Raw genomic sequence first — 13,460 nt, forward strand, 5'->3', positions numbered from 1 at the left:
TCTACTACCGACAGGAGCGCAGACTTAATGCATAGGTAACACTCTCAGCCTGGCACAATTAAATTGATCATCATCAACAATAACAATAAAAAAGAACAAGATTAAGTACAAATAATCATAAGAAACAATAAAAATATAAAATTAATAGTTATAAGAACATGAAAACAGTCTCTCTTTCTCCCTCCCTATGTCCTGATTGTCGTGTGCACTCATGTGCTGAACATTGCTGCATTGTCCTACTGGAGGACTTAAATGCTCACATGGGCAATGACAGAATGATCTAGAGGAGTGTGAATGGGAGGGACTGGCTGCACCGCAGTTTCTCCAAATTGAACACGATGTTCAAGCATGAGGGTGTCCAAAAGTCCACGTGGCACCAGGACACCCTGCGTCGCAGGTCAGTGATTCATTTTTGCACTTCACCACCTGTTGGTGAGTTGCATCAGGTGGCAATGGAAGATGTTGGACAGTGAGGGTGAACTTGGCAAAGGCCAGAGTGTCAAGCTCTTCAGCTCTCACTTTGAGCAAAACTTTAACAGCATTCTGTGGAAAGCGGACCCTAGTGTGGCGGTAATCCCTGAATCAGATGAACAGCAGAGGTTAAAGGAGCCATCAAGCAGTGGGAGGGATTCTATCAAGCATGGTGAGCAGAGGCAGCTGACAGGTACCAACAGGCCAAGTGGATTGCAGCTCTTGCAGTACCAAAAAACTCAGGTATGGGAGGAGCTCAGCGAGGCCATTGAGCAGGACTTTTAGTCGACCTTGAAGGAAGTCCGGCAAATCGTCAGGTGACTCGAGTGGCGTGGACAGCTCCCTGCAAACACTTTTTATAGCAGGGATGCAACGCTGCTGACCTCAACTCAGGACATAGTTTGGTGGTGTGAGGAATACATCAAGGATCTTCTCAGCCCCACTGACAGACCTTCTGCAGTGGACACAGTGAATGGGGCGAATGAGATTTTCCCTGAATTTCTCAAGGCTATGTGGCCTGAGGATCTCGTGCTTGATTTTCGTAGATGATGTAGCTCCGCTGGCTTTATCAAGCAGTGACCTCCAACTTGCACTGGAGCAGTCTGTGGCCCAGTGTGAAATGAACCACGACATGCTGGAAAGATCACATTTCTCGGCTGACTCGGGAACGTCTTCCTACCTGAAGAAGTGGAGGAGAGGCTGGGAAGATGGAAGACTGGGATTGTCTGCTTAGATTGATGCCTCACGACCAAGAGAAGAGGATGAATGGCACAATCAACATTTAAAATAAAATACCAGAAATATCCAAAATATGTCAGAGAAATTCATGCTAGAAATACTCAAGACACACAAAAATACAAAGTAGCAAAAACATTACAATACTAATAATGATTTCTGACATTTTCTGATTCATTGTTAAATGCAAAAAAACCTTTACAACATCTATCCATGCATGCACAAATAAAGCTTTAAAAAATACCCCAAATAATTCAAAAGAAGAGAGAAGAGGTTTTGTACCGATGGCAGGAGTAGCCAGTGTTTGTCTTCCCACTAACTGAGCTGGTCCGAGTCCATCCAGGAAGTCACTGAATTGACTGCTGGCACCTAGATTCACTCCAGAAAAGATCAAGCTACCACAGAAAACACAAAACAGCCCATTATTAACTCTAAAAATCACCAACCTATATACAAATGTGTCATCAGTCTTGCTGATGGCCCCACTCAGTCAGCACATGTGGTGGATTCACTTTGCTGCCTCCAGGAGAATTTCACTTGCACTCATTATTTATAACAAGAAAAAATATCTACGTGATTGTCCAAGCGACAGAAAACACCCGGTCTTAATTTGACTCTGTCTGAGTTTTGGTTTTATCGTCGCCTCACACTCTCCACGCTGACTCATTTTTAAACTGCGTGCTCGTTATATTAGACTGTGTTTACTCTCAGTCGGCCAACACATACAGAAATACCCGCAGGCGGGAATGGATGTCTCCCTCAGAACATGCTGACATGCAGTCATTACTGTCACTCTAACTCATTTCATTCAGTACGTCTTTGTGACACAGAGAGTGCAGATGACGAGTAGCAGAGGGACGGGTTTACTGACTTCCCCTCAGAGTTGCAGCTGTTCATGCTGCCGTTGTTGGACTCTCTGCTGGGCTGCCGGCTCATGTTCCTCGTCAGCTCCACGGCCATGCCGGTCTCCGTGCTCCTCTGGATCGACGCTCCTTTCTCCTTCTTACTCTTCCCCTCTGGAGGTAAACGAGAGCGAGAGGAAGAATCATCAAGCAGACAATATTTTGATAACAGACTCCAGTGAAGGAATGGCTCTTTTCTTTAAAACCGATACCACAGGAAAGTTGTTAGGCTGAAGCTATAGATACTTATAACAATTAGGAGTTATACATTCCCCTCCCACAATTAAAACATGAACAAAGCAGAGGATATTTTTATTTATATGGCACCACTGCACGTTTTATATTGTTCATGGTTTGCGTTTGCAGATGGCCCCGCCCCTCTCTGAGCTTGGTTCTGTTGGAGGTCTCTTCCTGTTAAAAGGGAGTTCTTCCTTCCCGCTGTTGCCACGTGTTGCTCATATGGGGACATTTGATCATATTTGTTTCTATAACTAATATTGCAGTGTCTTTGACCTACAATATATACAAATAAAACTGAATTAAGAAGCACATGGTTAGGATGGATGGATTTGTGTCATTTGGCTTTAGGTATCATCTGCATAGCAATGAAAATGTATCCAGTGCTCTGTAACACTATTGAGGGGAAACATGTATAATGTAAAAATAGTGGTCCAAACATTGAGATCTGTGGAACGCTCCTCGTTTAAATCAACAAAACTAAATTTATGAGATATGTAGGATTCAAACAAAAACACCAGTGGTGCGTCTGAGTTTGTAATTTCGGATCAGTTGTGTGTGCTGTACTGAGGACGAGCAGGACAAGCACAGAGAGGAGTCCACTGTCAACGGCCATAAAACGATGATTTGTAACCTTCACTAGCTGTTTTAATGCTCCTCTAGATCATCATCCAGCTGCTTGACAACTACTCCTTTTCAAACAAATAATGGAATGATATTTTGTAATGATTGTGAAGGCACATGTTTGAAATGTTTGAAATAAAAATGAACTGAACTGAACTGAACTCTTTGGAGAATCTTTGAAATAAAAAGAAGGTTAGAAATTGGCCTATAATTAGCCAGATGGAGACAGATGGATCAAATAAGAGCTTTTTAGGTAATGGTTTAATTATAGTGCTCCTTAAAAACACAACACAACAAATGCACATCAAAATGACGTGAGAAAAGTTTGGAGACATTATCTTAATGTTTTTAAGTATAGATCGCATCCAAATATCCGGAGACTCAGACTCAGTTCACGCTTTACACGAACATTTTAAGCCTTGAAAGAAATGTGCAGTCGTGCACTGCTCTTGCCTTTGTAAAGAAAACTGTAACTTGTTCTTGAAAGGTGCTACTGTTTTTAAATAAAGATATTATTATTCTTGGTAGTCCCTTATCATGAGTGATTACTCAAATGACCCCACAAAGTGATTCATCTAGAAGGTGGAAAATCCCAGAGTATCAGGATTCACACAAAGATTTTGCTGTTGTGGTTTTGGAGTTTGGTCTAACTTAGAATAATGTTTCTGCATTTTCAGAGGACAGAGTTCACTCAGTGGCCTAAACAGTAAACCATTCATATGTTAGACAAAGCTGAATATCACAAGATAGCCCACAGATCCAGTTCAGGACTGTTTGATCTCGCTGTCTGAACCACGGTCAAAGTTGCGCCCATGTTCTGTAGAATCTGTTCACCAGCAGTAAACAGGAAATTGTTGGGCAGAAAAACAGCCAAAAAACCCCACTGTGTGGCATCTTGGACAGGGGCGCGTCTGCCTTCTGACTCATGATGTTGGAAAACAACATTTCTGAGCCTCCCTTTATCCTGTGTCTAAAACCTCACAGTAAATAGTTTAGAAAATACAAGTGAGCCTCTCTTACCTGCATTCGGCATCATCCATCATGACCAAGAGAGACTTTTTTACATTAGGCTGATGTTCGTCCTTTCTCTACTTCCTCTCTCCCCTCTCTACATCAGTGGCAGTGGGCGAGCGACCCCCTGAAGGCCTAATATTCTCTAATAGCTTTTTATGCCCTCTACAATGAAGAGAAGTACAGCATTTGGCTTTCATCGTACATGCCCCGGTGGTGGAAGTGGATGCTGGGCTCGGACGAGCCACACTCTGTTGTGTGACCGCGAGCCGAGCTGTGGTTGTTTGTCTTTATGACGAGCGCTGGGCCAGCGACAGCAGTAGAAGTTTGTCTTTTACAGAACAAAAGGACACTTTCAATTTGCGGTGCTTGGGTACAGTCTGTACCTCGGGACAAAATGCAATGAATATTTCTGTATGGATGTGGTTGTTATTAGCTTAGCTGTAGCTTAAGGGTTCAAACCTGCATTCTCTAAGTCGAAGTGATCGCACACAGTAGTTTAACGGTGCAGCTGCTGTTTTAACCATATTTTCTTTAGAGAAAACCAACAAGAGAAATCACCTAGACTCCTGGGTTTGGTTAAATTAGATAATGTAATCAAGGTTTGCACTTTGCATGTCCTTTTGTAGGCAAAAATGAAGAATCTGGAAAAGTATAGAGTCATATGACTAAAACTTTTGGGGATCCCCAGACCTCTGCCTCCCTGCCCCCCAGCTCTTTTGGAAGGACACCGAGGCGTTTCCACCCACTAAGAGAATCCACACAGCACCGAAGCCCTGTGGCCCCTCCTGCAGGCAGCAGGCCCACAAGAGAGCGGGCCTGTGTAGCTCTTTTGGGAAGAGCCCAATAAATAATGACATAGAAGTCACAATCCAGCATGCACAGCATTCAGTTTGTCAGTGAGCAGCTCAACGTTAAAATCTCACAGCATAACTGCCCCCACAGGGACTTGTATTTAGAAGAACAAACTACTTTTCTTCACATTTAGCAGCTCAAAGAAAGAAGTAGGGGTGCAACGATACACAAAATTCACGGTTCGGTTCGATACTTTGGTGTCACGGTTTGATATTTTTTCGATACAAAAAAAATGTTCATGCATTTTTAATTTGTCATTTATTAAAATTATAAATATATATTTTAACTCAAAAGTACAGTTTTTAAATTTAACCCTAACCCTTGTGCGTGTTTTTTATTTTGACAGCGAATGCGCACCTGCGGACCACTTATGTGCAGCCCTGGTTATTTAGCTCGTCATATTGCAGCCACAGAAATTCTTTTTTCCATGAAACCATAAAGCTGCACTTTCTTTTTGCCTTATAGTCTGATTTGTCATAACTTCTCCGTTTTGTGGTAAGCTTTTCTTTGGCTGTCACTTCTTCACCCTGACCTGTCTTATTTGGCTCAGCAGAACTGAAATATATATCCTGCTGCTTTTACACACGCACTCACATAAGCTCAGCGATTCTCTGCGCGATCAACCTCTCACATGTTTAAGCTGCGGGAGATTTCACTTGTCATGTTTGCATAGTAAGCTAACGATTGATAAGACGATATCAGAGGAATTGGTGCACAAATTATCATCACTCACAGATCAGTGCTGTCGCTCTCTATACACAGTTCGGGGATTGCAAAGTGAAAGCAAAAAAACAAGCGCAAATTCAAACGCGATTTCAATATGTCACATATTGACAGTGGCTCACCGATGCCAATGACATAATTACCCAGCTACATTTCTGAAAGAATGCAAAAGCATTGACATATATTTTTCCTTCTTACAATAGCCCGACGGGCAGGGCAGAGATAGATTTTGGTAGCCCGACTGAAAAAATCGCTAGCCCCTGGATGTCAGGCTAGCGATATTGCAAGCCCTGTATCTGATTGAGGAATCACTCATCTTTGGAAAAGAGAGTTTATTACAGAGAAATGTCTCTTTCCAAAATAAAAGCTATACTATCCGCTTCTTCTGGGCTATATTCTCAGCAGCATAAGGAGAATCATGTGCTAACGGCTGTCTAAATGACTCGGCTAAAGTTAGTAGCATGCTTGTTGTTTTTGTCTTTGCACTAGGATGATGTCGGTGTAAATGTGCAGTCATATTCGTTGTGTTCCCGCTAGTGCTTTCAGGTTAATCTCGTTGAAATGACCTTAACGCCACAACACGGCAAATCTCCGTTAACGAGCTACCACCGATCGCCCCTTGCATGGGGCTAGACGGCCAACACGTTAACGAGCTAACTGCGCTAACACACTAGTTCCCACCCATGTAATTGAGCATTGCATGGCACATCCAACATACTGTTTTACTTTAGTCCATGACTCGCTTACCTTCAGGGTCATACGTCACATGAAAACCAAAATAATTCCAAACGCCAGATCTGAATGAGGGTGGGGGAGGTGCCCTGCGCTCTTCCTTCTGACGATGCTGTCTGTGTGGAGCACTCAGTGGATCTGCGCTCGACAGTGCAGCCTAGGCGGAGTAGTCGAAGGCAGAGCGCTCAACACAGACAGCATCGTCAGAAGGAAAGTTGATAAAATAAATTACAAATGTTGTATTGTTCGATACATATGCGTACCGAACCGAAAGCACTGTATCGAACGGTTCAATATCGATATGAATATCGTTGCACCCCTAGAAAGAAGGTATGAAGGAATCTGAGTAGTTTGCTTCTCATGCATCTATTATGCATGAGAAGCATGACAGTGCTGACCTGAGGACAATAAAATAAATTCACTTGAGAAAAATGAACCGTGTGATTCTTCCAAGGTGAGCACGGGTTTTTTAACTGGACTCAAATAATCTTGACAAAGATTTTAATGTTGCAAAGTTTGTGTCTGTCCTTCATATACAACCCACTGAACCAGCACAAGAAGGAAAATATTAAAGGAAACACTGAAAGACTTCAGCTTCTGCAACAAGTCGATTCTTTGTTGTCCTCGTTGAACCACTAACTGTGTGTTTGTGTCACTGTCCTGGAGTTTTGTGTTTTAGAATCACTAAAAATCCTCTGTTTTGGTTTTAGTTGTGACTTTTATTGTTTAGAATTATTGGTGTATTGCTTTCAGGTTTTTGAGCTCTTATTACCTCTGTAATGTGGTTTCTGTTAGTGTTTGAATTGTTTCTGTTCTTAACGTTTGTGCTAAAGTTGGTCTAACCACCCCGGTGTCCTTTGGCATCTTAAGTCTCCGTTTCCTGTTTTATTTTGGTAGCTGGTTGCTACTTGTGTTTTGTATTTAATTTTACTTGCCTTGTTGTTTTAATTACTTTCAGCTCTGTCCAGTTTGCTTGGTTACCTCTGGAGTGAGTATTTACTCTTTTGGTACTCTACACCTATAAAATTAAAGGCGTCTTTTCAGTTTCTTTGAGTCTGTCTGCGTTTGGGTTTTGTCTCCACGCTTTTTGATTGCTTGCATCAAATTCACTAATTCCTTAGTTTAAGTCAAATTAAAGGCAAGAAGTTTGTCACTTGACAAATGCAGGCAAAGCACCAATGTGCTCTGACTTTCAGCCCAGTGTCATCAGAAAACTTGACCAGAAATCTGCCCCACTGAGAATTCGTGCAGCTGTCTGTGCACATGATAAAAAGCAGAGGAGAACGACTTAGCCTTGTGGGGAGCCAGAGTTTGAGATAATAGGATTGGGCATGCAGGCATTTCCAAAAGCCCACTGAACTCTGTCAGTTAAAAAAAATGAAAAGCAACAATAAATGTGATCGGGTAATGTCGGGACTGCATCTCATTGAACGTGGAAGAAAAATCTGCAAATAAACCTCCCATGTAAGATTTTGGTTTTCAAGATTCTTATATGCGCTGTCTAGAATGAAGAGCTTTGCCCACTAGACAAGCAAACCGCAGTGAATCTAGTTTATCACCAATTAAGCACACGTCATGTTTTCAAAGATTTTCACGACAAAGGATGTAAGTGCAGCTGGTCTGAACTGGTTACTTCGGATTTTGGAACAGGCATTACAGTTGATGTTTTCCATATACTGGATATGTTGCCACCCTCTGCACACCTCTGAGAAAGTGCAGAAAGGATCTCAGTGAGCTGATTAGCACAGTAATGCAGTGTGTGTCCACAGAGCCAGCGGGCTTTCTCATATTAACCCTCTTCAATCAGGTTGGGACTTCTTGCATTATTAAAATATCATTTTGAGGCGTGAGAGATTTCCTCGCTCATTAACATTCCTCAAGAAGTCAGATCTTGCAGATTACATCATGCATTTAATTAAACTTTACATATTGTACCTTTAATGGAAAAAAGAATGCAGGTTAGCAGAGGATGGAATCAGATTAGAGAAAGCTTTTGGAAAGTGACATACAGCAGATGGATGTTATGGATGTTAGGTATCTCCACCCTCTTTTCTAAATATTGTCATGTCTGCTTCCAAAAAACTAACATGGTCCAAAATCTTTAGTTTTAAGTTTTTTTTTAAAATACAGTCCTATGAAATTCCAGCAAATCCCTGAAACCGCCGACTCACCGGGGCCGCTGATCTGCGACGTGCTGCGGCTGCGACGGTTGCCAACGATGGCCACCACCCGCGCGCTGAGGCTGGAGCGTCTCTTCTTGCTGCCGCTGCCCACCGTGCCCAGTGCCGTGTCTGATTGGCTGCCGTCTGTGCGCTCCTGGGTGTAGATCTCTCCGCTCACGCTGGAACTCTTCAGCATGCTGCGGCCCATGGACGCTCGCATCTGCCGACTGGAGAGAGAAGGCGAAGCGTGACTTTGTGACCTGGTGTGTTTGATAGATGTTGTTATTAAGCTCTCTTTTACTTCGAGTGTACTGTACCTTTACTGTGGCACAACAACAAAAACAGCATGACTGATGGGAGGTGGGGATGACGAACTTTGCTGAGGGAGCGTGTTTAATAAAAGAGCATCAAATAAAAGTCTGGAGTCCCAAAGAAAAGAAATGCAGTATAATCATCAACGTGTCACATGAGTCAAAACTCAAGCTTTACAAGCCAAACTTGACATCTTACAGTTTTAATGTCATTAAACATGTCGTTTAGCCTCATGTCTGCTCTGTTGACCAATCTGAGCACATTAAAATTAAGTTTTAAGACTAAAACTTAATTTCCAATTATAGTTTCAGTTAATTGTTTTTTTCTCCTGTCTAGTTTTTATTTGTCACATTTTTCCTTGTAAGTTAACTATAATAGGCTTTTAAGTGACATCTACATTCCTAATCATTTGACTCATATAAAGGAACTATATGTTTGGCCCTTTATGTTTTCTTCCCTATTTAGACACTTCTGAAATAATCGAAGCCAAATCATAAGTGGTTGGTAACAGAGCTGTGCTGTGAAACCCTCAAAAAAAGAGAATAAAAATGAAGTAGAATGTTCCAGCAGTTTATAGCTGAGCATATTATCTATTAAAGTTCAGTCTTCTTAAACAAGCCACTACACACGGACAGAACGTGTCCAGCAATCGATGCTGTCTCCTAGGGATTCGGAGGAGCTGTCGCATGTCCATCAGCTCAGAGGGGGCCAAAGTACTGCAAGAGAGTCCAGCTACGCTGCCCCTATCACCCAAACTCTCCGCTCCCTGTGGGTCCCTGACAGCTACAGCCCAGTGACCAAGAGGAGAAAGCGGGAGGGTGGTTTGAGGCCTCTCCACCTCTCCCTGCAGGGGAGTTAGAGAAGGGCGTGTAGAACAGGGGTAGGGTGGAAGGGGAGGATCCAGGTCTTGAGGGTGGAGGGGGTCCAGGCAGTCACAGCACAGGATGCATGCAAGGAGGGATCTGAGACATGCGAGGAGGATTACACAAACACAAACACATATAAACAGGCACAGGGGAAACAAATCAGTCTAATCACATTTGCTGTTTTTGGCTAAAAGGCTTGTGATTTGTGTGTGTGTGTTTTTTCCAGCTCATTTTTAAAATGTCAGCAGGAAAATTTATGCATTTGTCTGTTTGTGTGGTTTTATTCTGAAATGTCAGCGTGTCTGACCACAAACGTCTATGCAAACAAATGCAGTAGAAGGCAGGACTCACAAAAGCTTAAATGAGCAGCAGCTCATCAATTATTAGGAATTAGGAAGGAGAACTACATCAAACATGTGGGGGAATTAAAGAGGAAGGATAGGTTAAAGGACAGCTGTAACAGAAAAAGATGTAAAGACTGTCTAATCTCCTCTGTATGCACTCAGTCACTTCCACAAGCCATCATCAAAGCGGCCTGGAGGAGACGTGAAAATATCCACTGAATGCTTGCATTAATATCCAGCTCTGAGTGAAAACTGACCCGCGGCCTGCAGTCGATGTGCATCAACACGTTACTAATTCCTGCCCACCCTCTGTCTAAAAACACATTACAGGCTTTCTGACACTGACCAGCTTTTATAAATGTAGTCTGACTCCACTGTCTGCTTTTAAAATCCAACTCTGTGTTTGAACTGAATAAAATGCTGCTCAGTCCATTACACGCGTTCTTTGTTTCCAGCATGCAAACAACGGGATATGAAAATCTGAAAGCCTCAGTGTAATACTAGACCTCTCTTGTTTTCGAACACTGAGGGACTCCCAACGGAAGGCTAAACAATGTCAAAATGGCTCCTGCATTACCCGGTAATGCATAACCAGTACACCGACTGTGCAGCATTACCACAATTAAGCCAAAAACCGGAGTTCCTCTACCAGCTACACAAGGCCTGATTTGAAAGTGAGTCGCTCCCCACGGACTGTTAAAATGTGCGACTGTGTGCAAAGAACTTGTGGTCTCTGCAATTAGATGGAGTCAGTCTGCTACCAGTTTACAGTTGAATGGGGTCAAGTTTGCAATTACATGGAATCTGTTTGTGATACGGAAATTAACTGTGATAAATCAGCAAAAGCTGCAAATCTGTTGTTATCTAGATGGCAACAGAGCAGAAATTCACATCAAGTGGTTGCATGTAAGCCAGAACCTCGAAGGTGTGAAACTGAAATATGGAAATACCTCCACAAATACTGACGGAGTTGCTGCAGGACAGGAATTTAACTGCAAAATGCACCACCACCACCACCACCACACCAGGTGGTTTTTATCTTTCAGTAATACATTCTTTTCTTCTTTTGCACATCTAATTTTTCCTCTCTGTAATTTTGAGTTTGAATGTGCAGCCCATGGGAAAAATAAGCGGACCCCTGTGTCTTAAATTAATATGCAAACCTCATTTTTTGAAGGATTAAAATTAGTGTGCTTCTGTGCTACACAGTAACTTCTTTTTTTCAGGTAATGCTCTTAACAGTGAGTCAGTGACATCAGTGTCACTGACTCACTGTTAAAGGCTGTTATTTACTTTAATATTCCAGTTTGATTAGGCAGATGTGTCAATGTGTGTTGAGTTTTTCACACATCAGTGAGGTGGGGATGCTGTACATCAGAATTTTCTCTCTCTGACTCATAGATCCCAGTTTGTTCATTTTGGCCCTGAAACTATTAAAGGTTGGATTAGTTTGTTTTCAAGTTGAGATTCTTATACTTACAGGGCTCGTTTCAAGCTAGCACCTCCTAAGATAAATCTTAAGGTTAAAAACTGCAACGATAAAGCAAGTTTGGTGTTGGACAAATGGGTCCATAACAAAATGATTGTAGGTAGAGGAGTAAAGAGCCTTTGGGATGAACAGAAGCACTGATGGAGAGCGAGGCTCGGCCTTCCTCACTAATGTGTCTGAATGGGAAAAAATCCCCACAAACAAGTCTTCCCAGAAGAGTGAAGGCTCAGAGAATCTGATTAATGCCTGCTGACGGAGCTAATGTGACTGTCCACATACTTTTGGCTCTGTGCATGTGACTGTGGTTGCTTTTGTTTTACTGGTGATAAACTAAATAAAGAAAATAATCTATTCCTAACATACAAGCCTCTGACATCCGAGTCCGAGCTGCTTTTAAAAAACCTGGTTTGGATTGATCTGTGTAAAGAACGCCCGTCCTTTTTTCTCTTTTCTCTCACACCTCAATACATTAGCCAGCTAATAAGCTGCACTACATCATCACCTGGCTCACTGTGGAGCAGTGAGATGGGGTCATTTGTCCTTGTCAGCAGTCTGTTACTGGTCAGCTGCTGAAGTAAGTGTGTGTGTGTGTGTGTGTGTGTGTGTGTGTGTGTGTGTGTGTGTGTGTGTGTAGCTGTATATAAGGAGACTAAAAAAGTCTCTTTTGAAAGAGGTTCTATTTCACTTACTTCCAGCATATCTTTGCTCTTGGATTCAACTAGAGTAGCTCTGTATGACTCACAGTACCTCCTTCGTCCTCTGCTGGACCCCTCCTTCAGTTCATCCTCTGTCTGAAACATCCCATTTAAGCTCCCTTTTCCTCTGTTTTAGAAAACTTTCTTCCAATCGGCTGCAGAATTCAACAGCAGCTTGGTGGGACGTCTCTGTTCACACCCCGAGCTTTGTGATTAAGATGACCATATTAGGTTATCTGCTCTCTGTGACATCATACAAATCCAAGGGTAGAAAAAACAGCCTGTAATTGAGCTTTAAAGCAGCCTTAAGTCTGAACTTTTGGCTGACAGGAATTACTTACACAGTGACCTCATGACTTGAAACATTGGCCGCCGTTTTTAACAGAATGTAACTGACAGAAAGTAAGAAACGTTTTAAATATCTACTTTCAAAATAAATTTTAAAGTGAGATCTGACAGACTCTTTCCCTCCTAGTACCCTCTTCCTAAAAAAAGGTTCCTTTCACTTTTTTTTAATCGGTTGTTTTTCCCCTCTATTTTTAGCCGTCTCAGGTCAACTGATGTTGATCCTTTTGGCTCAGCTTCTTATTTTCCCAAATGTGTAGTGTTAGTTCAGCTGGTGCTTAATTTTGAATTATGCAACTCGTGTTTGTGTTAGCGATTTATGTGGAACTCGTCTTGGTGCTGACTTTTGAATCCACCTATGGCTCAGGGAGGAATAATGATTAGCACCACAGATGGGACTAATGCTGTTAACGTGATTAAAAGTCATCAAGCTGTGTAACACAAAAGGACATTTTTTTAAATGTGTGTTTGCAGCACCCTAAGGTTATCTTAATCTTAATAACAGAGAAAAAACTTTTAGGTGGAGAAAAATATCTTAACATGTTGAGGCTGACTTGGAGTGCTTACCTGTTTTTATGGAAATGAATCAAAAGTATACTATTTGATTTAGCAGGCTAATAGCTTGAACAGTAACAGAGTTTAATTTTAAGTCCAGGCTCAGATCAAACATAAGCCCGCCGGGTTGATGGTTAAAGCAAACAAATCTGCTCACACACTGTTAAATTTTCTGTTCTCGACTTGGACTTTCAGGTGTTTACATCCACGCTCACCGCCGCTTCTGACGTTCAGCAACATGAAGTAGATAAGTTGACAGACACGGGGTATAAAATTAAGTGTTCAGGCTGCACATTTTTACAACTGGAGAATGTAAAAAATCACTTACAGCAACGTGAAATCTAGTTCAGGGATGTCTAAAACTTTGAACTCTGACCTTTCTGACAGCATTAAGAGTTACAC

At 42.1% G+C, this 13,460-nt stretch overlaps 1 protein-coding gene across 30 annotated transcripts in view; it reads right to left on the reverse strand.

Annotated features, from left to right (window-relative positions):
- rims1b (regulating synaptic membrane exocytosis 1b) overlaps positions 1–13,460 on the reverse strand; it is an 83,450-nt gene that overhangs the window by 1,935 nt on the left and 68,055 nt on the right. For all 30 annotated transcript variants that reach the window (XM_026169707.1, XM_026169704.1, XM_026169706.1 and 27 more), the window contains 3 exons: positions 8,462–8,679; positions 2,078–2,222; positions 1,489–1,601 (listed from right to left, as the gene is read on the reverse strand). In XM_026169707.1, coding sequence (XP_026025492.1) covers positions 1,489–1,601; positions 2,078–2,222; positions 8,462–8,679 — 476 coding nt within the window. The remainder of the gene's footprint in view (positions 1–1,488; positions 1,602–2,077; positions 2,223–8,461; positions 8,680–13,460) is intronic.

This window comes from Astatotilapia calliptera, chromosome 6 (assembly GCF_900246225.1).
Source record: "Astatotilapia calliptera chromosome 6, fAstCal1.2, whole genome shotgun sequence".
Taxonomy (NCBI): Eukaryota; Metazoa; Chordata; class Actinopteri; order Cichliformes; family Cichlidae; genus Astatotilapia; species Astatotilapia calliptera.